Source organism: Cydia amplana, chromosome 8, assembly GCF_948474715.1.
Source record: "Cydia amplana chromosome 8, ilCydAmpl1.1, whole genome shotgun sequence".
NCBI lineage: Eukaryota > Metazoa > Arthropoda > Insecta > Lepidoptera > Tortricidae > Cydia > Cydia amplana.
The window spans coordinates 17,084,269-17,108,815 of NC_086076.1; the positions used below are offsets into that span (position 1 = coordinate 17,084,269).

General features: G+C 38.4%; 1 protein-coding gene and 1 long non-coding RNA gene across 2 annotated transcripts in view; both read right to left on the bottom strand.

Annotated features, from left to right (window-relative positions):
- Nucleotides 1-868: 868 nt before the first annotated feature.
- The window catches only part of LOC134650165 (uncharacterized), a 74,240-nt gene continuing 50,561 nt past the window's right edge, over nt 869-24,547 (bottom strand). The window contains exon 2 of the long non-coding RNA XR_010097026.1: nt 869-948. This is a non-coding gene — a long non-coding RNA (uncharacterized LOC134650165). The remainder of the gene's footprint in view (nt 949-24,547) is intronic.
- On the bottom strand, nt 6,825-23,593 carry LOC134650379 (zonadhesin-like). The gene is made up of 12 exons (XM_063505333.1): nt 23,431-23,593; nt 10,579-10,773; nt 10,251-10,445; nt 9,985-10,179; nt 9,657-9,851; nt 9,391-9,585; nt 8,757-8,951; nt 8,400-8,594; nt 8,133-8,327; nt 7,778-7,972; nt 7,418-7,629; nt 6,825-6,839 (listed from the first exon to the last, which is right to left on the bottom strand). The coding sequence occupies exons 1-12, from the start codon at nt 23,591-23,593 to the stop codon at nt 6,825-6,827; spliced, it is 2,145 nt and encodes a 714-aa protein (XP_063361403.1).

The following is a 24,547-nucleotide window of genomic DNA, read 5'->3' on the forward strand; positions in this document are numbered from 1 at the left end:
AATGATGTGACATACTCTTTGTTTACCCGATTATTAGATTCCAGAACGTATGAGTGCCATACGTGTTGTTATCCATATTATTAATTGTAATAATACTATTTAACAGAATATTTAAACGCCATACTAAATAATGGTTTTCCCCGAATCCATGCATGCAAACAATGCATTTGCTCACTTTATTTATAATACCTACCTGTCACTATAATTCTGGCATTTTCGCCCTAAAAGCCGGAGCAAGGCGCGCAAAAAAAAGACCTAACATCGAAGTCTAAGGCGGGAGCGAAGCGAAGCGGAGCCTAACCTATCCGACTTCTGAACCTAACCTATCCGAGTCGGAGTGCCCCGGAAAGTCTTGCTCGCTCGCTTCGCTCGCTCGTTTGTTCGCAGTTGTAACCTAACCTAACCTACTTTCTGGTAACCGTTTTATATTGTAGGAGGTCACAGTTCTAACCTAACCTACTTTCTCGGAAGCAATTTGAATGGCAAATGTTAATAACATGTGCTAGTGATCATTATGGCTTACAATGATGATGACAAATGATATTATTGAAATTGATTTTATGGGAAACAAAGTTTCTGGCACGTGACTAATATAGTAAGCAATAAGTATTGCATATGTAATTATGGGAAACAATATAATGGCTGTTGACTATTATGGCAAATGAAATTCTGGCAAGTGGGTGTATACCACGTGTGGGATATCTATGGATAGGTCTTCAAAAATGATATTGAGGTTTCTAATATCATTTTTTTCTAAACTGAACAGTTTGCGCGAGAGACACTTCCAAAGTGGTAAAATGTGTGTCCGCCCCCCCTTGTAACTTCTAAAATAAGAGAATGATAAAACTAAAAAAATATATATGATGTACATTACTATGCAAACTTCCACCGAAAATTGGTTTGAACGAGATCTAGTGAGTAGTTTTTTTTTAATACGTCATAAATCCCCTAAATACGGAACCCTTCATGGGCGAGTCCGACTCGCACTTGGCCGGTTTTTCATTAATTCCATTAGTATCTCTTAAAACTTCAACACCCTATAGTATACCTAATAGTGTACAACAATAGTGTTAATGTAGAGTGAGTATTATTCCAATATCGGCACCATGTTTATCGGATGCTCCAATTTGCCGGCAATATTTTAAACGTCCCAAACAATCTAAGCAGCGAGCAGCTGCGGCGTTGCAATTTTAATCCCTCGTACAAGAAAGACGGTTCGAGACGGCAGCGATAGGTTGTTTAGTACTCAGCCAATAGTGTTCAAATGTGCAAAAATATTCCACAAATTTGAGCACATTTCTGGAATCTTTTGAAACAATTCGCACTACCGTAAAACGGGGTGGGTAGGTTTCGCAGGGAGAGGTGGGTTACGAATGGGGAGAGAAGGTTTGAGAGGGGGGTGAGAAGGGATTTTAAGGCTACTGCTACAAAAATAATGTATTCCAATTTAAAATGGAGCTATAGTAATACGCATAATAAAAAAAAATCGATCCAACAATCTTCCAAAATCATCTTTGTATGAAAACCCCTCTCACCCCAAATACGAGGCACTACGGGGTGAGGTGGGTTTTCCTCTTTATCGTGAAAGTTATGAAATGGAACTACCCAAAATAAAATAAAAACTAAAATACAAACGTCCGGAACACTTATTATATACACCATTCAGTTTTCATATGTAAAAATAAAATATTATCGAGGTTTGAATTTCAGTTGTGACCCTACTCACCCCATTTTACGGTACCTATATTTAAAGGTAGATAAGTCCTTCACCTATATAGTCAAGTATAGACTTACGTTTGTCTCTTGCCAACAGCAGCCTGACAGTACCTTTATAAATATATTTGAACAAAGTCTACCGAATCCTAGTTTCAATTAAAACTTTGCGTCATTAATTAGCAGTCTTAATGGTTTTATAAGCGTACCTGGCGTATTTATTATCCGTTAATTAACCATGTTAAGGGGAATTTAACTTTAAAACGACTTAGTTTTGAGATGGATGACAAAGAAATTGTGAACGTTTAAAAACTAGCGCGATCACTGGACCATGCGGATGGGGAGATTAAATTGTCTCATCTGAGACCTGTCTCAGTTCAGTTACTCGTAGGGTTGCCAGAATACAGGACTTTTACCGATGTAACTGAAGTTGTGGTTAAAGGTCCTGATCATACCAAACCGATCCAGAGGACGAGATAGATCCCCGCTACTTGAGCCAAAGTACAAAAAGAGATGAACCAGGACAGCCTAGTTACGCAGAAAACCCAGAACAGAGCTCTCTGGCGCAAACGTAAAAGGAGACCCGACCCCAGGTGCGCTGGGAAGAGGGTTGGTCAAAGAAGAACTGAAGTTGTGGTGAATGTTAAGTGCCTCCTGTACTCGGTAGTGGCCCTGCCTACGAAGCAGGAGGTCCTGTGTTCGAATCCTGGTATGGGCATTCATTTGTGTGTTTATCACAAATGTTTGTTTCTGAGTGATGGATGTTTTCTAAGTATATGGGCAGCGCATCTGTAAAAGGGTGTATCATCATATCAGCCTTTAATCGCCCACTGCTGAGCATAGGCCTCTCTTCGAGTACGCCACCTATCCCGGTCCTGAGCCAATCTCATCCAGAAGTGACCCGCAATCTTCCGAATATCGTCTACCCAACGACCCAACGGACGCCAGGCACTCCTTTTGTCTGTAAGCGGCCACCACTCCGTTAACATTTTGGCCCACCTGCCGTCACTCTGCCTGGCAACATGTCCCGCCCAGCTCCATTTAAGTTTGGTAATGACGTATCCGACGTCTTGCACCTTGGTGCGTCGTCGGATCTCGACATTCCTCACTCGGTCCTGCAGTTTGATGCCGAGCATGGCGCGCTCCATGGCTCTCTGTGCCACTCGGATTTTATGCACAGCCTCCTTAGTGAGCGTCCATGTCTCGGCACCGTAGGTCATGGTGGGCAGTAGGGCAGGGACACATTGGTTAAAGAGGCGAGTTTTCAGGCATTGTGGAATGCTAACGGCTTTGAGGATGTCCGCTAGTTTATTGAATGCCGCCCAACCCAGCTGGATTCTCCTGGAGACCTCCTACTTCTGATGTGTTTTGTCAAATGATAGAATATGTCCAAGATACAAGTACTGCTCAACCACCTCCAGTCTTTCGTTCCCAACCATAATGGTTGGAATCGATTTACCAGAGATGTTCGTCATAACTTTAGTCTTGGACATATTCATCTTAAGACCTATCTTCAAAGAAGCATGGTAAAGGTTTTCAACCATGCCTTGAAGATCTTCCAGGGTGTCGGCAAACAATACAATGTCATCGGCAAATCTCAGGTGCGACAAGAAGACACTATGGATATTGAAAAGGGTGTAAATTCTACGTAACACAATACATGCTCTTTTACACCTAAGCTGCGCGAGACTTGTTACCAGTTTCACTAGGGCCACATAATTAAATATCTGTGATAAACACAAATAAATGGCCTGTTTGCGCCCTTTGGCGCTATTTAAATAAAACAAATGATAAAATTAACTACCATTCTTTTAATGGTGAACTGTACAAAAAGGTTCTTAATTAATTGTCTAAGACACGCGCGACGGGTTTGGTGGTTAGAATGCAAGAGAGAGATGATTGCGGCGCGCTGCCTGGAGATGCGTTGCATAGGCGAAACTCTGGCGCCAGCATCGTGCTTTCTGGTTGGCCACTGACCTCGCCGTACATGTTGGCATCCTGGAGCTGCAGGGCTGCATTCCCACACATCATCGGTTGGCTCGAAGGTGGCGGTGCTGCCAACAGCGCTAACATGGCCTTTCCAGGTTTTGAATCCGAGACGTGTTTCATAGGCAGAACTAGGATAGGAGGCAGTCAATAAAACGATAAAAGGAAGTCATAAAACATTAAAGGAACGGCACGTGACAACCCTACATCAGCTGTCTCAGTCCACTTTAAACTTGCCATAAGGAACTTCGGCGCGATCATCTCGTTATCTTTGTACATAGTTTATTTCCGAGACAACTTCCTCTTTGCATCTTTTCTATTTAAACTAGTCGCAGGTACTGGAGAAAATAAAGTTACTCTACTCATTAAGTAAACTCATTTGTGTAAGTACCTAAATATAAAATATGTATGTAGTATTTTATACAATCGTGATATAACGAAGCTTGCTGAGTTGCCTATGTAAGGTACGAGATTGAAAAGCTTGATTATATCACTATTGTATACAATACTTTTTCTACGAGTCAACAAAAAAAAACTTAAAACTAGTAGAAAAATCATACATGTAGGTAAAAAAAACCAAAAGTATACAGCTAAGATGCGCGAGCAGCCGCGATACCTTCATACTCGTACGCGACCCGGCCCCCGCGCCCCGCGCCCCCCGGCCGGTTGGTCAACGACACCATCTAAAAAGCATGTTTTTAACTTTCCTTGAGTGATTTATGGTTTTATACATCTTTAGTCGTTCTTGAATTAGTATTCAATTTAGTAATTGTAGGGATGTTTTTTTTAATTTTTTAAACTGTTGATAGTTAACAAGGTTAAAAATTGATTGTCACCGACAGGTACGTGTCTTTGTGTAAAAGTGACATTGGTTGCCCGAATTACGCTGCAAAAGAGAACTAGTTGAAATCTAAACTATAACGTATCTAGAATGGATCTAGTACGTGTCGTCTCTTGTGAATATCTTGAAGTTCGAATACGGCAGTATGTTATAATATGTATGGTGCATTGGGGCGTAACTTACAAAGCGGGGTAATTTTGAATGTGGCAAATATCTATAAAACCAGAAAGCACTTCATACTTTAACAACACATACGCTACACTGCAACGCTTATCTACCTTGGTTTACTGTGGTCACTCGTACAGTAGAAAGTTCTTATAGTTTAGTTGACATTTACTATTTTGAAAATTACCCCGCTTACGAAGCTACCCCAATGCAACTTATTCCCATGGATGCATTTGTCGATAATAATTATAGCTCAGATTCATTTTTTTTTTACTTTTAAGAATCAAATACATCCATAATAATATTAAAATACACCATAATACATATTTATAAAAAATAAATCGATATGACACTGATTTAGTTTTTACGGTTTTTACAAATTAATTTACGAAAATGCCTATCGCGTAAAATTAAGCTTTAAATTTACCTCGAGGACCGTATATCGTCCCCGTAGTCTCGGAGTGGTAGTCTTCTCCGAGACCACGGGGATAAAGACGTCCTTGAAACGTCGAAGGTAATTTTAAAACTTAATTATACGCGAGTAAGAAATGTTTTCATAAATAACAATGAAGAGATTATGATTGTATATTTTATGATAAATAAAAAAAATTAACAGAATTCGTAGACCACATTATCACAGCTCATGGCATGATTTATTTATAGTTTGTCAAAGAACTGTCTCATTTTAAACATAGACAGAGAGAATCATACTATCTTTGTCTTACACTAGTACTAGCACCTTGAAAATGGTACAGTATGTTATATATTTGTGATCTACTCACAAAGGCCTTTCATTTGGTACCCCACATGGTATATTTAAACAAAAATAAAAGTTTGTACTGCCGACTTTATGACGTCACAGCAACTACCCCCACCACTTTCGCGCTTGTCATCTCATATATTTGTGTTCAGGGCATTACAATGAATGCATCGATACCATATTCACCCATATCCGAGACGACATGAGCGAAAATCGATTTCTAAAAGAGTTTTCTTTCGTTAGACGCTTTACTATTACACTAAGAGTCATTGTAGCGTCGACTTTGAAAATTTTTGAAAACTTTGAAAGTACGGTGAGAGCTGCTGCTGCGTGCCGTCATATTGAACTTCATTGATTGCGCGTGGACACATTAGTCAAATATTGTCTACGAAAGTTGACATTAGCAGGCAAGCAGACCCAGGGAATTTTGCATTGCATTTTAAGATTGTAGCTAGGTATACAATAAAATACAAATCCACTTTATAATCCACTTTATTGCAAAACCTCAATAAAACATTTACTGTGAGACACATAATACATGAAGACAGAGGTAACAACAAGCGGTTTCAGGCAACAGCTATGAATGAGTTCTTACGGCATTTATCTTTCGGGACACATTTTCCAGCATCGTTCCGTACTTCTAAGTCCTTGCAGATGCACCCTGGTTTGCAGTTAGGATCGCCATACTCTGGGTTAGGTAGGCACAGGATCAGAGCTGGGTCAACACCACAACGTTGAGGGGGACAGATCTTCTGGCAGGGATCAAACTGTTCGTTTTCTGGGCATTTCAATGCTAAAATTGAAAGAGATTAAATTAACATATCGATCTCGTTTTGTGTCTTACTAAATTGTAGGTAGGTACTAGATAAACATAAACACAAACACACCCGCTCAAATATATTTTTTTGCCAGTCTTGCTTCAAATAGTCTTCTTTGCATCTGGCAATTTTTTAAGCAATTAAATTTACTGTTATTGTGTGTAACAATTATGTACCATTGCTAAAATTTAAGCATCTTGGTATGTGAGAATATTCTTAGATGTAGTATATACTAAAAACAAAATGAACACATTACGTTTTTCGCAGTTCTCCTTGAGCACACACGATCCAGTTGCGTTTTTGTAATAGTTTTTAGCGCATATGCACCCAGGCTTGCATTCAGGGTCCCCTGGCTTGGGCGGCGCCTTGCATTTGAACACTGCGTCTTTGAGGTTGCACTGCCTGGACGGGCAGGGGGCGGGACAATCGCTGTACACCTGATTTAGTCGGCATTTTGCTGAAAAATTATTTAAAAAAGGCAAGTGATTTCCAAGAGATCCATATAAACTAAACTATGAAAAATGATGAAAAATACACACACCTATGCTGTATGGCCCTGAGTAAAAACATTTGAAAAAACTATGGTATTTTATTAAATTCGGTAATAATGTGGAAAATACTTATTAAAAAAATAAGCAAGACATGTTAACAAGATCATGATATTGCCTTCAGTTCATTGTAGGTATATTTCGTATAAATAACTAATACACATGATCGTAACTGCTGAATAAACTATAATAACTGGCACTTGTTCAACCATACCAGTTCCATAATACCTACTCGTAGGTAATAAAATAATACCCAAACCAGAACATGCCTAGATTACCTAGTCGGTCGAACGGTTGGGCGGGTTGGGTTATGACTGATTTACATGAAATTCTGTAAAAATATTTTCCACAATGCCAATATCCAGGGAGAATGAGGAATACGCATGTATGGAGAATAGATCGTCCGCATTCCTCTTAAAAAAGAAAATAACAGAAATCGGATGGGATATTACTCATTACGATAATCAAAATACTACACAGACGAAGTCTCAAGAAGCTAGTGTAAATATATAACTATTATAATATAGTGATAATAAAATAAGATTTCCTGCTTAGCGATTAATGAACGAAATGACAACAAAAACACATAAAAACCAAACTTACTGTTGCACTGGTCTTTAGGCACACAAATTCCTTTTGCGTTCCTCAAGTACCCGTTCTTGCAGACGCACCCCTTAATACAATACTTCGGGTCTATTCTTATACAAGGCACCGGCTTCCCGAGCTGGCTACAGTTCCTGGCAGTACAGCTGCTTTGGATACAAGTTGAATACACTTCGTTTGCTGGGCAGGTAGGGGCTAAAAGAGAAATAGAAATAGTATTTTTTTGCTTTTATTGACGGGAAGAAATAAGGGGCTGCCGGTTTTCAGGCACACATGAAAAGAAACATTTATCTGCTAACACATTCATAATTAGAAATACTAGATTTAATGTAAAAAAACTTACTGTTGCACTGGTCTTTAGGCACACAAATTCCTTTTGCGTTCCTCAAGTACCCCTCCTTGCAGACGCACCCCTTAATGCAATACTTCGGGTCTATTTTTATACAAGGCACCGGCTTCCTGAGCTGGCTACAGTTCCTGGCAGTACAGCTGCTTTGGATACAAGCAGAATACACTTCGTTTGCTGGGCAGGTAGGGGCTAAAAGAGAAATAGAAATAGTATTTTTATGCTTTTATAGACGGGAAGAAATTAGGCGATGCTAACCCATTCACATAAATAAATTATTTAAAATAATAACAATAATATTTATTATTAACTCTATTGTTTAAAATAATAGAGTTAATGTAAAAAAACTTACTGTTGCACTGGTCATTGGGCACACAAATTCCTTTTGCGTTCCTCAAGTACCCCTCCTTGCAGACGCAGCCCTTAATCCAATACTTCGGGTCTATTTTTATACAAGGCACCGGCTTCCCGAGCTGGCTACAGTTCCTGGCAGTGCAGCTGCTTTGGATACAAGTTGAATACACTTCGTTTGCTGGGCAGGTAGGGGCTAAAAGAGAAATAGATATAGTATTGTTTTGCTGCACATCAATAATAGAGTTAATGTAAAAAAAAAACTTACTGTTGCACTGATCTTTAGGTACACAAATTCCTTTTGCGTTCCTCAAGTACCCCTCCTTGCAGACGCACCCCTTAATGCAATACTTCGGGTCTATTTTTATACAAGGCACCGGCTTCCCGAGCTGGCTACAGTTCCTGGCAGTGCAGCTGCTTTGGATACAAGTTGAATACACTTCGTTTGCTGGGCAGGTAGGGGCTAAAAGAGAAATAGAAATAGCATTTTTTTGCTTTTATAAACGGGAAGAAATTAGGCGCTGCTAACCCATTCACATAAATAAATTATTTAAAATAATAATAATAATATTTATTATTAACTCTACTATTTAAAATAATAGAGTTAATGTAAAAAAAAACTTACTGTTGCACTGGTCTTTAGGTACACAAATTCCTTTTGCGTTCCTCAAGTATCCCTCCTTGCAGACGCAGCCCTTAATACAATACTTCGGGTCTATTTTTATACAAGGCACCGGCTTCCCGAGCTGGCTACAGTTCCTAGCAGTGCAGCTGCTTTGGATACAAGTTGAATACACTTCATTTGCTGGGCAGGTAGGGGCTAAAAGAGAAATAGAAATAGTATTTTTTTGCTGCACATCAATAATAGAGTTAATATAAAAAAAAACTTACTGTTGCACTGGTCTTTAGGTACACAAATTCCTTTTGCGTTCCTCAAGTACCCCTCCTTGCAGACGCAGCCCTCAATACAATACTTCGGGTCTATTTTTATACAAGACACCGGCTTCCCGAGCTGGCTACAGTTCCTGGCAGTGCAGCTGCTTTGGATACAAGTTGAATACACTTCGTTTGCTGGGCAGGTAGGGGCGAAAAGAGAAATAGTATTTTTTTGCTTTTATAAACGGGAAGAAATTAGGCGCTACTAACCCATTCACATAAATAAATTATTTAAAATAATAATAATATTTATTATTAACTCTATTATTTAAAATAATAGATCTATTATTTAAAATAATAGAGTTAATGTAAAAAAAACTTACTGTTGCACTGGTCTTTAGGCACACAAATTCCTTTTGCGTTCCTCAAGTATCCCTCCTTGCAGACGCAGCCCTTAATACAATACTTCGGGTCTATTTTTATACAAGGCACCGGCTTCCCGAGCTGGCTACAGTTCCTAGCAGTGCAGCTGCTTTGGATACAAGTTGAATACACTTCATTTGCTGGGCAGGTAGGGGCTAAAAGAGAAATAGAAATAGTATTTTTTTGCTGCACATCAATAATAGAGTTAATGTAATAAAAAACTTACTGTTGCACTGGTCTTTAGGTACACAAATTCCTTTTGCATTCCTCAAGTACCCCTCCTTGCAGACGCACCCCTTAATGCAATACTTCGGGTTTATTTTTATACAAGGCACCGGCTTCCCGAGCTGGCTACAGTTCCTGGCAGTACAGCTGCTTTGGATACAAGTTGAATACACTTCGTTTGCTGGGCAGGTAGGGGCTAAAAGAGAAATAGAAATAGTATTTTTTTGCTTTTATTGACGGGAAGAAATAAGGGGCTGCTAACCCATTCACGTAAATAAATTATTTAAAATAAAAATAAAAATAATAGAGTTAATGTAAAAAAAACTTACTGTTGCACTGGTCTTTAGGCACACAAATTCCTTTTGCGTTCCTCAAGTATCCCTCCTTGCAGACGCAGCCCTTAATACAATACTTCGGGTCTATTTTTATACAAGGCACCGGCTTCCCGAGCTGGCTACAGTTCCTGGCAGTGCAGCTGCTTTGGATACAAGTTGAATACACTTCATTTGCTGGGCAGGTAGGGGCTAAAAGAGAAATAGAAATAGTATTTTTTTGCTGCACATCAATAATAGAGTTAATGTAATAAAAAACTTACTGTTGCACTGGTCTTTAGGTACACAAATTCCTTTTGCGTTCCTCAAGTACCCCTCCTTGCAGACGCACCCCTTAATGCAATACTTCGGGTCTATTTTTATACAAGGCACCGGCTTCCCGAGCTGGCTACAGTTCCTGGCAGTACAGCTGCTTTGGATACAAGTTGAATACACTTCGTTTGCTGGGCAGGTAGGGGCTAAAAGAGAAATAGAAATAGTATTTTTTTGCTTTTATTGACGGGAAGAAATAAGGGGCTGCTAACCCATTCACGTAAATAAATTATTTAAAATAAAAATAAAAATAATAGAGTTAATGTAAAAAAAACTTACTGTTGCACTGGTCTTTAGGCACACAAATTCCTTTTGCGTTCCTCAAGTATCCCTCCTTGCAGACGCAGCCCTTAATACAATACTTCGGGTCTATTTTTATACAAGGCACCGGCTTTCCGAGCTGGCTACAGTTCCTGGCAGTGCAGCTGCTTTGGATACAAGTTGAATACACTTCATTTGCTGGGCAGGTAGGTGCTGGAACAGGGAGAGAAATAATCATCACCACCAGACCTACTTTTATGAACGGGAAGAAACTGGGGACCAGTAGTGTTCCTTGTGGAAGCCTTGCGGGGTTCAATATTTTCTACGCCATTGTTCATTAAACGATATAAAAGCCATTGAACAATTGAATAGGCCAATTTTTATCTTGTTGTCGTTTTTTCTCGTCAGATTTCAATAAAACTTAATGAAAAACTAATAGATTAGTAGGTTATGTCATTATGTAGTTATTTATTTATCTTCTTTGCTGTAATTATGATAAAGCGTCTTTACAAACAAAAGCAAATAAATGTAGCTGCTTAGGTACGTCTGGAATTTAATTAAATGTCACAAACAAAAAATACATTAATCATACTTTTATTTTCTTTGATAAAAAATAATGTTATTTATTCAAGTGTAAGTACTTGTACAAAAAAAATGAGAAATCGTGTCAGAGACGGCAAATAGAGTCTGACTAGTGAATCGCGATACTGGAAATAATAGCAAAAAAACCGGCCAAGTGCGAGTCGGACTCGCGCACGGAGGGTTCCGCACCATCAACAAAAAATAGAGCAAAACAAGCAAAAAAAGAACAAGCAAAAAATCGGTCACCCATCCAAGTACTGACCCCGCCCGACGTTGCTTAACTTCGGTCAAAAATCACGTTTGTTGTATGGGAGCTCCACTTAAATCTTTATTTTATTCTGTTTTTATTATTTGTTGTTATAGCGGCAACAGAAAACCATCATCTGTGAAAATTTCAACTGTCTAGCTATCACGGTTCGTGAGATACAGCCTGGTGACAGACGGACGGACGGACGGACGGACGGACAGCGGAGTCTTAGTAATAGGGTCCCGTTTTTACCCTTTGGGTACGGAACCCTAAAAAGTGTGGAGACATGGTATCTAATGGCAAATTTGATTACTTATTTATCATTATTTAGTTTTTTGAATTTTTTGAACTTTAAGTGCGTACCTACTCCCTGATCATGTAACAACAAGTTCATATATGAGCTGATCTTTATTTTTTAAACAACATTTTTATTGACTTTGGAGGGGGAGTCCCCTTGGGATAGTCCCCTTGGGGTAGTCCCCTTGGGGTAGTGACCCTGTCAACGAAATGTGGACCTGGGTTCAGATCAATGTTTTGGGAAAAAAAAATATAAATGCAAAACAAGTTTATTGTATTTTTTGAAGATAAATTCTTTATACATATTCGTACACTGCCTGGCTAGATAAAATACCAATATCTGGGAGACCGAGCTTTGCCCGGAAAACATAATAATATAAAAACTCAAAAATTAGCGTTTTCCCAGAGATAAGTCCTAGGTAAGTACATCGATTTTTCGCCCCCGAAAACCCCCATATAGCAAAATTCATCAAAATCGTTAGAGCCGTTTCTGAGATTCCCGAAATATATATATAAATAAATAAATAAATAAATAAACAGGAATTGCTCGTTTAAAGGTATAAGATACATACATACGTATAAGCGAATTCAGATTCTATAAAAAAAATCATAAACTTTTGTAGGTATAATGTGAAATCTACTTACTGCATTTTATCATATTAAAGGAAAAATTGAAAAATTGACCGCTTGCGGCAAGATTTGAACTTACGAACTTTCGGAGATCCGATCGCTACTTGTAGGAGGCCCGGACTCACTTTGTATCGTTGCGTCATCGTAGTAAGTATGGAAATGGAAATGCCTCCGTAGCTCAGTTGGTAGTTACTACCAACTCACGCCACCCACACCACTAGATCACACCATGCCTCTCGGTCTTGCGATAGCTCTCACCAGTCGCCATGGCCATATTTCCATTCCATTACATTGAATTGTCACTGCCAACTCGATGCAATCTTAGCATGGTCGGAAACCCCTACAATATAACTCAAAGAAAAATATCACAAGAGAAACTTACCATCATCGTCACCCGAAAGTGCCACGTGTAAAGAACCCAGGCAGGCCACTAAAAACAGTACTACTCTCCACATTATCGCACCGAACTTACTGTACCTAAGGCGCTTCACTCTTTTATAACTGTTCCACAGTTTCCACACTATAATATATTATGCACCTGTGTAAATACACAATCATTCTGTTTTTCGACCGATTACAATTATAATTTATAAAAAAAAATATCCATTACTTATATTTTATAACACTTTATTACCGTAACAAATTGATTAAACATACAAATTATAAACTAAAATAAACCTAAGAATGAGTAAAACTAACTTAACAAATAAAATATCACCCCCCACTCTGATTGTCTCCCGGATCAAATGTGCCAAAAATACTGGCCGCATTACCCCGCTGAATGGCCAGTGATATATGTTGGACAAGGAAAGAACCAGAGCGAGGGTCGCAGTCCCTATCTCTTAAACGTCGCCCTATATCCTTAATAAAGGCTTTGGCCTCGGCACACCAAGGCCCCGCCGTCTCGACGGCAACCGGGACGAAATCGTACACTTGTTCAAGGTTCGCGTACAGTGCTGTGCTTCAACCTAGCAGCACTTGCGTATGCATTGCTTAAAGACGACAAAATTTTATTGTATACGCATTCAAAGTAAGTACATACATATCTATTATTTAAACTGTTTTTTTTTCTTAGCCTATTTGTGTGTCCCACTGCTGGGCAAAGGCCCCTGGCTCTCCATGACTCCCGATTCAGCGCTTCTTCCGGCCAGTTGTTAAGGAAGGCGTCAAAGTCGTCCCGCCATCTCTGCCTGGGCCTGCCCCGCCCACGCTTCTTCGTCGGCATCCACTTGGTGGCTATGTTAGCCCACCTATCCGGATGCATGCGATAGACGTGGCCGGCCCAGTCCCATTTGACCTGGCGGTTTTTTTGCCAACGTCAGCAATGCGAGTTCTAGAACGCAGCGCGGTGTTCCGGACGCGATCGGTCCTTTTTATTAGGGTTCCGTAGCCAAATGGCAAAAAACGGAACCCTTATAGATTCGTCATGTCTATCTGTCTGTCGTCTGTCTGTCCGTCTGTCTGTCCGTCCGTATGTCACAGCCACTTTTCTCCGAAACTATAAGAACTATACTGTTGAAACTTGGTAAGTAGATGTATTCTGTGAACCGCATTAAGATTTTCACACAAAAATAGAAAAAAAAACAATAAATTTTTGGGGTTCCCCATACTTCGAACTGAAACTCAAAAATTTTTTTTTCATCAAACCCATACGTGTGGGGTATCTATGGATAGGTCTTCAAAAATGATATTGAGGTTTCTAATATCATTTTTTTCTAAACTGAATAGTTTGCGCGAGAGACACTTCCAAAGTGGTAAAATGTGTGTCCCCCCCCCCTGTAACTTCTAAAATAAGAGAATGATAAAACTAAAAAAAATATATGATGTACATTACCATGTAAACTTCCACCGAAAATTGGTTTGAACGAGATCTAGTAAGTAGTTTTTTTTATACGTCATAAATCGCCTAAATACGGAACCCTTCATGGGCGAGTCCGACTCGCACTTGGCCGCTTTATTCATATCCATATTGATATTCCTTTATTCATAAAATTACAAACTTTACATGCTAAACTGTTAATATGTTTTAATTATTTCAAATCTAAGAAGGGTTCGGCATACGTTGGTAGAGTCTGTTCGGGAAGAGGAGACTGAAAGAATGACACGACGACTCGTCTCTTTCCGCACAGACTCTATTCCTACATTAATTAATGCATATAAAACTCATTTCAACCAAATTGTGCCAGCTATTTAAAGTATAATATTTCGGTATCATTTTGATGTCAAAGTGGATGTTCGAATTAGCCTCCAGGCTTAAAATTTAAATGATATTTGATATTTAGTTTAATGAAACAGATTGGTATCATATTTAGAAATCCGAATGCCCCTCCAACCTAAGGACTGCAGTCTGATGACTTTGATAAACGCAATGCAGTGACCGCAATTTTAGCATTTAGAAGTAAAGTCAATCATTAATTACCTCCTTTGTTTAACGGTGATCGATTGGGGCTGCAGTTTGATGGATCATTCTGTATAAAGGGGGTGGATGGGTAATTACTGACCATTTTGAACCTCGGTTGATTAATGTTTCTCGTAAAGTAATGCGATTCATTACATACAACCAATATAAAACAATTCTGGTTTAAGGATGAATCACGCTGGAACGGTCCGGGTCCAGGCCAAGGCGTCCGACACTTCGTTCATGAGTGATCGATGATCACGTGATGCTTTCTATACAAAACGAAATGTCGGACGCCTATTAGGCTCGGACTCGGCCCTAAAGTGAGTCATCCTTCAATTTCTACAATTCATTCAGTTAGATTATTCCACCAAAGTTACAGCTTTTTGCAGGTAATGTTTTAAAACTAAGAATAAAACACACTGAACGCCCCCTGTCATATTTAATAAGTTAATTGTGAGCCCCGATAAGACTACGCGCACAAATTACGTAGATAAATTTAGCCGCATTTGCATGTGAACTGAGTGCACGTCTACTCCGGCCTTAATGGTTCAACTATTTAAATGTCTTCGTATCTTTATTCAATTTCATAACACATAGAACAGAAGAGTTATGATTCAAAGTCCTACGTTATGGCGCTCACGTATTTAAAATGTTTGGAGCGGAATTTTGATAATACTCGGAGTAGTTCAGAGCCCGTACCATGAGTCATTGACAGTGTCAAAACTGACATAAACGCTTTCGAGAACGTAATTTACTTTCTATACATCTCGCTTGCCGTAATATGAGAGTACGAGCGAGATGCATAGAAAGTAAATTACGTTCTCGATGGCGTTTATGTCGGTGTCAAACTGGTGGTAGTGGTACTGGGCCATAAGTACGAAGAAGTTTAGGAATTTGATTTGAACACGCCGAGGTCTCCTCGGGAAGCCTTCGCAGATACCAGGATACTGCGGTTTTGGGCGGAGTTAGACTACCTCTTAGATATCTAGCAGGCATTTTTCCAATTTTCTCATGGCAAAACCCATAGAAAGAGAGAAATTTTGGCATAAAAAAAATGTTTTTTTTTTCTTGTTTAGGTACTTCAGAAAATTATACATTTTATTTGATGTTATTAACTGTAACATAAGTTACATAATAACAGAGGAAAACAAGCAAAAATCGCGACCATCGATCAGTCTCGACATAATAAGCTCTTGTGTATCCGTTCAATCAGTACCAGCTACTTGAATGATTGATTTTTAAAGTTCGTGCCCGTGCAGGCTGGTACCATCTATCTAAGAGTACGAGTACCTATATTTAATATAATAAAATGGCCTGTGTTTGTTGTTTTTTTTTCCCGAAGCATTTTTCAAGATGAAATCTTCGCATTACGGCGCTCCTCCTACTAGATGGTGTGCTCAAATCACTGCACCTTTGCAATTAAAAATAGAAGCCTATTGAGGATCCTGGTCTTCAACAGAAGGACATGATGTCACGATCCTCAGCATTGAGGGACTGAGAAGAAGAAGAAGTAGAGGGTCCCGATAAACAAACCTTAATTATGGAACAATTACTACTTCGTAATTTAGTGGCCATGTTATAGAATAATATAGAATTCCGCCCCTAGGCCAGAAATGTCGGATTTTCAACGCGAATTTAGTTCGCAGCCTATTTGTATCTATTATCCAAAACTCGCTAATGAGGTAACTAGAACTTGTATAATCCGTTTCCAACTTCGTTGCCCAAGAGCAGAAAAGTGAAATTTAAAATGTTGACGTCAAACCTGGGAGGAACATTGTGGTTCGTATCTTTTATTATTACGAAACTTTATCTCGAGAGGCTCTCCAAATGGCAAAATAAAAGATGACGTTTATATTATTTTGTTTGAAAGTTGGTCCGTTAGTAAATAATTTCTACTGATACGGACAAAGGAAATTACTTTTTGCCCTAACTTCTACAAGAAAGTTGTGAAGTTGTACTGACATCTGTCAGGAATTTTTCCTCTTCACAATATGTTGTTAAGAATATAGACAGGTATTCACATTGTTTTGTAAGGATACAGTTGAAGGGCTTTCACGTGATTAGGTATTTTATTTTACAGTACATATGGGGCTACTTTTCCGCACTAGTGCGTAAAATAGCACTTTTCGTGCGTATGTCGAAACTTTAAAGTGCCATATGTACTGTAAAACGTTGTTCGATACACGTGCGAATAGGTAATTCGCAACTCGTGTCGATTTAAAACACTCCCTTCGGTCGTGTTTTAATTTATCGCCACTCGTTTCGAATTTCCTCTTTTTCGCACTTGTATCGAAAATAACTATTACAGTACATATAGTGCTACTTTACCGCCCTAGTGTGGTAATTACCACAATACGTTCCTATGTTAAAGGGCTATATGTGCTGTAAATCGTTGTACAATACGCGCGCGAAAAGGTAATTTCCTACTTTTCGCACTTGTATCGTAATGTACCTACTATTATCAACTTATGGAGCCACAGCAACTTAGTTATATAAACAGTTTCTTATCATTGCTACTATAATTTCTCCTTGACCTCACTTTGTACCAATTGTATAAGGCAGCGGTCGGCAACCTTTTAACAACCAAGGGCCACATAGTAGTTAACGAAGTTGAAGCGGGCCGTACTTTGTTAATATTTATGACTTTATCAGACATTGTCGTTTGTCAATATTACATACAAAATAGCCAGGGAGGCTCGCGGGCCGCAAGTGACAGGGTCACGGGCCGCAGGTTGTTGACCGCTGGTATAAGGGGTCGTTCTAATACTCGTACAACGCGACTACGCGATTATCGCAAGCTATTGCGAGGACGACCCCTAACACAATAAGTACCTTTCACAGTTTATCTTGCATATCAACCGGTTATTGTTCGATAAACGTGTTTGTTTCCATTAACTGTGTTATTGTCATTACGTTAGACACGATATACGATAAAATATCTCAATTACCTTTATCTTCTAGTATACACTTCAATAAAATTCAAGGATTATGTAAAGTATTTTCCACTTTATTTTCGCGGTAAAATTACAACAAGGGTCTCCAGTGCAAAGGCGTCCATGATGCTTGCGACATTTGCACAGGTGGAAATCGGCCTGTTTCGAGAAAAGTCGTCGACATCTCTTCTAAATACCTAAAACTGGTATGGATGTGTTCCTCGTGATCTCTATAATACGAAATGACCGGTTTTAGTTTATGGAGTGGGGGACGGGTCGAAAAAAAGGGGGGCAAAGATGGCGGCCGACCATTATTGATATTTGTTCACATCTTGAGTCCTATGGGACCGATCGGTTCGTGTGAGGTGTCGTTTGAAAGAGTATTAAACGTGCTATTATTGTTTCATAATAACCGTAGTCATAACTGTAGTCGTTTACAAAATATTTTAAAATATTTGATTTTATACCGTGCATGGATGGCATAAGTACTGATTAAATATGCGCCTAACTCAATAAATTACAACAATACCGCAATTATTTTATTACAAAATATACGAGACATTTCATTAGCTTACCAAAAACATAAGTTTTATTGGCGTATGATATTATATAACCAATTAATAACGAATTTTGTTCAGCATGGGTCACTACGCACCGTCACGTAAATGGCGGGCGACCGACGTAAACTTTTCATTATTTCTCGGGTTCTATTTTATTGATCAATTGCTGATAGGTACCATTTGAAAGGTTATTAAACGTACAATAAATGGTTTCTAATAGCCGTAGTCATAACTTTAGTAATTTACAAAATATTTTAAAATATTTGATTTTTTTACCGTGCATGGATGGCATAAGTACTGATAAAATATGCGTCTAACTCAATAAATTATAACTTTACTCCGATAATATTCTTACAAAATGTACGTGAAATTTCATTAGCTTTCCAAAAATATAAGTTTTATTGGTGTATGATATTATATAACCAAGTAATTACGAATTTTGTTCAACATGGGTCACTAAGCGCCGTCACGTAAATGGCAGGCGATCGGCGTCAACTTTTCATTATTTCTCGGGTTTTATTTTATTGATCAGTTCGTGATAGATACCATTTGAAAGAATATTAAACGTACTATAATTGGTTTTCAGTAACTGTAGTCATAACTTTAGTCATTTTCAAAAAAATTGAAAACATGATTTTTTACCGTGCATGCACGCACATAAGTACTGCTAAAACATGGTTCTAACTTAATAAATTATAACTTTATCGCAATTAATGTATTTACAAAATATACGAGACATTTCATTATCTTTCCAAAAACATAAGATTTATTGGTGTAAGATATTATATAACCAAGTAATAATGAATTTTGTTCAGCATGGGTCACTGCGCACCGTCATATAAATCCCAACAAACAATTAGGCGACACTTAGCACCTATTTTCTTACCTAAAGACAGCCTGGCTCTAGAATAGCTACATCTATAGTCTTAGTTTACAGTTTACAGGCTCTGGTGAGATAAAAGTGTTTAAAAGGTTCATCTAAAGATTTAAGATCTACAGTAGCTGTTTTGGGCGCTATATTGCATGTTAAGCTGCTAGTATTATAGCTTATAGCTCAAAGTGAATTGAACAACCTTAACATCTATATGAGTAATAATCTGCAATTTGCACTTAAGGTTCTAAACGTGTGATAAAGCCTTCTACTTATAGCTTTTTATATCGCAATCGCTACTTAACTCTCTTGTATGACTTACAGTCGAACAGAGAAGTTATGAGTCGCTATTATAGATCTAAGATCATGTAGTTACAGACGAGCGTTATTTAAATACCGTAGTACATCTTATAACTGTCAATAGAGTCATACTTACAAGCTAAAACTACAATGCCAAACGCCAATGAATCAATAGGTAAGCAAAAACTATAAATTAGACCGTAAAATAAAATAGTAAATAAATATAATATAGATAGTTTACTCAATATTGACCTTATCTTACTATTACTATACTTAAAACCGGACTTCACGGATAGTTATTATGTGGACATACGCTGCTACTCAAATAGTAGTCACTTATTTTGCATCCTGGAGCGTGCGGCGACATATTATCTCTTTAACGCCACAAGCCTCAGATCTCACTAAAAAGGTGATTTTAAATTATTAACTACGGAGTGGGTTTGAAAACGTTTTACGTGTAGACGCATGAGTCAAATAACAACACAGATATTAAGTACTTCATATGCAGTGGTTTTGCAATCATGAAAGCTACGAACTTAACGATGTTATGAACCTAGAACTGGGCTTTTGTCAAAAGAGTCAAAATATACTTAAGTTTCCTGTGATAAAAAAACAAAACAAACAAACCATCATTTATATCGATATTTTATCATTTTGGATACCTACATTATAAAATGTACTGTCAAACAATAATAGAATGCTGCTGGTCTACCAGGCGCTCGCCGCGCCGCGCCGTGTGTTTGCTTGCTTGGCGAAATTGGTCCTGGCATACCTACATATATGTTTATAGTTGTACGGTAACTAAACAATATTTTTGGAAAGTTAATAAATAGTTTGCTGATTTTACTCTAAAAATTTCACGCTATATTTACTACATTATCTCTTTCTCAAATTATTTCAGTCACTAAGCAAACTTCTAAGGTAAAAATTAAACATTTTCTTTAATATTTTTAAAATGGTTATTTTGGGCCTCAGATTTCAAACAATCGAGTATTCACAGAAAATTTAATATGCTTGCAAATGGTATCCACCATGTATCAGAAAAATAGAACCTGAAATATAATGAAAACTCAACGATGGCCGGGCTCCATTTACGTGACGGTGCACAGTACCCATGCTGAACAAAATTCATGATTACTTAGTTATACAACATTATAAAGCAATAAAACTTATATTTTTGGATAGCTCATAAAATTTCCCGTATATTTTGAAAATATTTATTGCGGTAATGTTATAATCTATTGAGTTAGAAGCATGTTTTACCAGTACTTATGTCCATGCACGGTAAAAATCATATATTTTCAATTATTTTGTAAATGACTACAGTTATGACTACGGTTATTAGAAACCAATTATTGTACATTTAACATTCTTTCTAATGGTATCCATCACCAATTGATCAGTAAAATAGAACCCGAGAAACAATGAACAGTTGAGGTCGGTCGCCCGCCATTTACGTGACGGTGCGTAGTGACCCATGCTGAACAAAATTCATCATTACATGGTTATATAATACCATACACCAATAAACCTTATGTTTTTAGAAAGCTAATGAAATTTCTCGTATATTTTGTAATAACATTAATTGCGGTAAAGTTATAATTTATTGAGTTAGACGCATGTTTTGTCAGTACTTATGCCATCCATGCACGGTAAAAAATCATATATTTTAAAATATTTTCTAAACGACTACAGTTATGACTACAGTTATTATGAAGCAATAATAGCACGTTTAATACTCTTTCAAACGACACCTGAAACGAACCGATCGGTCCCATAGGACTCAAGATGTGAACAAATATCAATGCTGGTCGGCCGCCCACATTCCCCCCCTTTTTATCGACACGTCCCCCTCTCCATAAACTAAAACCGGTCAATTCGTATTCTAGAGACCACGAGGAACACATCCATACCAGTTTTAGGTATTTAGAAGAGATGTCTACGAAAATCGTGAAGGAGACGACTTGTGTTTAATTTAACTCCAGACTATGGTACTAAAGACCTGCTTGGGATAATGGAATAATTGGAGTTTGCTCCTTAATAATCGACTTTCATATTAAGCCCGGGGCATGAAAATGTATGTTAAGTAAAATCAAACATTACGATACGTTATGTTTTGCGCGCAACTTATCTTGCACATCCCCTAGCAACGACTGCATGAAAACACTTTATTTAGCCAACAGGAGTGGTCATTTCTCCATACAAACGTACTCGACTGTTTCCTCCGTGGGTTTTGAAGCTAGAGCAATGATTTTTTCAACACAGATTAATATTGTCAATATCTGTGTCGGACCGTTTTGCTTTTTTTGATATTTTTGTTTTTTAAGGCCCTAGAGCCCTTCAAAAATGGCCAAAATGGCCTAATTGTCTATGCCGCAATGAGAGGCGTGCTATTCAAAACTGACATCAATTAGTCAAAAAATCAAAACGGTCCGATACAGATAATGTCATAATCATTTAGATTTCCAAATTTGGTTACGATTGGTTAAGTTTTGGAGGAGGAAACAGTCGAGTACGAAACCTCGATTTTTGATATTTTTACCATGAACCTATAATATTACGGACAGAGTTTCGCTTACAACACAGCTGTGATTCCAACATCCACCAGTTTCTAAGTATTTACGCGTGACACACACACATTGACAGCCCACATCCACCAGTTTGCCGTCAGACGAATCGAAACGTCATTGAAGTAAACATGTCGAAGAAAAATATAAAATATGCCGGCATGCGTAGTTAAATCCTGCTAGAATTGTACCGATCGAAAGAAAAAAAGTCACGGAATAACTTTTCATACTTAAGTTTATCAATTAGTACGTAAAATCACGATAATTTGTTGTTTATAAATTATCAAACTGCAAAACAGGAGTGTGACCAGTAACATGAATAGGGTAATTTCCCGAAAGTAGGGTAATTGATACCCTTAGTTAGTTAGTTAGTGTTTCTGGGCATTTTCCGCAAATCGACAACCATTGTGCCTATTTTGCGTGAAACGAGGTAGCGCTACTCTAACCACCCCAGCTCCTCCATGAAACCTAGCAGTGTTTTCAGGTTGCTGACTGCCTCTTTTAGTGTGCTCGGAGTTCCTAGGTATTTGTTCCTGTATGTTTCTACCTGTTTGCAGTCTAGGAGTATGTGTTTTGTTGTTTCCTCTTCTTCCATGCATGCTCTGCACAAGGGGCTGTCCGTTTTACCCATATTGTGTAGGTGTTTGTTTAGTGTGTTATGTCCTGTGATAAGTCCTATTATTTTACGTAGTTGTTGCCTAGGTGTTTTCAGTAGTATTTTGGTGAGCTTGTAGTTCAGTTCCGGTAAAATATCTTTAGTCTGCCTGCATGTGTCCATTTCATTCCAGTACTTATTGTGCAGTTGTCTGTGATGTAGGTCTAGTTGGTTGTGTATGTAGGATATTGGAAGGGGTATAATGGGCTCGGGTCCGTATGCCGGTGTCTCTGAGCCTTTCCTGGCCAGTTCATCCGCTGCATCGTTTCCTCTTGATCCACTATGCCCCTTTATCCATTGATACCCTTATTAAATCATTATTTATTAAGAGATCATTTAGGTAAATGGTTAAATTATTGATTGTGCATTTCAAACTAGGTCGGTATGGTAATTTCCCGATACTAAGGAGCGATACTTAACGTTTGTTTGTTATGTATTATAATTTTTTTGTTGAAAACCAGATGTGTTTCAAGTTAAATGTATAAATTAAAAAAAACATGACGAACTGATTTCATTACGATGCTAAATATCATTAGGTATTGAAAATAATGTTTGCACAGTAATTGTGCAATATTGCGCATTTTCAAGACCTATAAAATCAGATACGTACACACCTTTTTTATTGTCTAACGTAAAACTGTCCTAATTTTTTATTTTAAATTAAAAAAAAACTAGCACGATATTAAAAATAATTGTTTTACCAGGAATGGTCGGCCTTCAAACACTAGAGACTAGACGAAAGCTGCTACATATAATGCATTATCGCCAACTACTTCACAATAAAGTAGATGGCGCATCCGTGCTTGAGAGAATGGGACTGCAGGTGCCACGGGCAAACGTCGCAACAGGCGTGTCGGGTGGGTCCGGCGGCGCGGGCGGCGCGGTGCCGGCGCGGCGGCGGCGGCGCCTGTTCGCGAGCACCGGCGCGCGCACGAGGCGCGGCGCCAACGCTCCCACCGCTCGGGCCCAAACTGCTCTTAACCGCATCATACTGGAGTCAGATGATGTAGATATATTTGCTGATAGTGCTGGTGTATTTTACAGGAAACTGATAAGGTGCATAGATAAATAATATAATGTTATAATGTTAAAATGCATCCCTGATCTCATTGTTATAAGTTTGTTCTGTTGTAAGTATAAATATTTTAATATAATTATGTAATATACCACATAAGTGCTTTGGTGTTATACTGTTAATTTATGTGTAAAGTTTAATAAATAAAATAAAATTAGGGGAAAATTTGTGTTACATGGTAACACTCGTCTACACGCACATATTCAAACCGGCCGCCATTGCAGTGTCACAGTTTGTCTTAGGTGACAGTCCGTCCGTAATATTCTAGGTCCATGATTTTTACGCAGGATTTTTCGCCTTGTCCTTATCGCACTAGTTTTAGGAGCCGCTTCCGTTAGCGAGACGGGTATATTTACCTAAATTATTTTAATCTTAGCTCCTGTTGGCTCTTAATTATCCTGTCTTCGTCCTTCGAGATTTAATCCTTTACCAAGTAGTAGCCTATGCTACGCGCAAACTCAATCGCACAAGTTTTAGCGTAGAGAGAGAGAGAAAAAACATTCCTTTCTCTCTCTCCACTATCCCAACCGGCGACGCTGTCAACCCAACTGTCAACATCATTCTTGTCCGTGCGCGCGCGGCGTTCGCACAAGTGCAATAAAAATCTCGTGCGCTTTTGAGTCCCTTACTACGCTCAAGATTCTAAATTAGATTCACGAGCGTAGCGAGTATTATAGAATCTTTCGCTTGCACGGGACTCAAAATAAGCACTCGAAGAAATATCAAACTTTGATCTCTTGTTGTACAAATAACTATTGTTATTTAGATACGATTTAGACAAGGAGAGTAAAATAATAAGGGCTCATTTAGACGGCGCGCGTACTCGCATGCGATTTTAGTTACATTGCGGACCATTCAGATTACTACAA

Bases quoted from the DNA above. Each gene is read 5' to 3' on its own strand.
- LOC134650379 (XM_063505333.1), bottom strand. From the start codon at position 23,593: ATGATGCGGTTAAGAGCAGTTTGGGCCCGAGCGGTGGGAGCGTTGGCG. The intron at 10,774-23,430 runs GCACCTGCAGTC...TCCCTGTTCCAG, and splicing joins TGTTGCGACGTTTGCCCGTG to CACCTACCTGCCCAGCAAAT. The intron at 8,328-8,399 runs GTAAGTTTTTTT...TTTCTCTTTTAG, and splicing joins ACCTAAAGATCAGTGCAACA to CCCCTACCTGCCCAGCAAAC.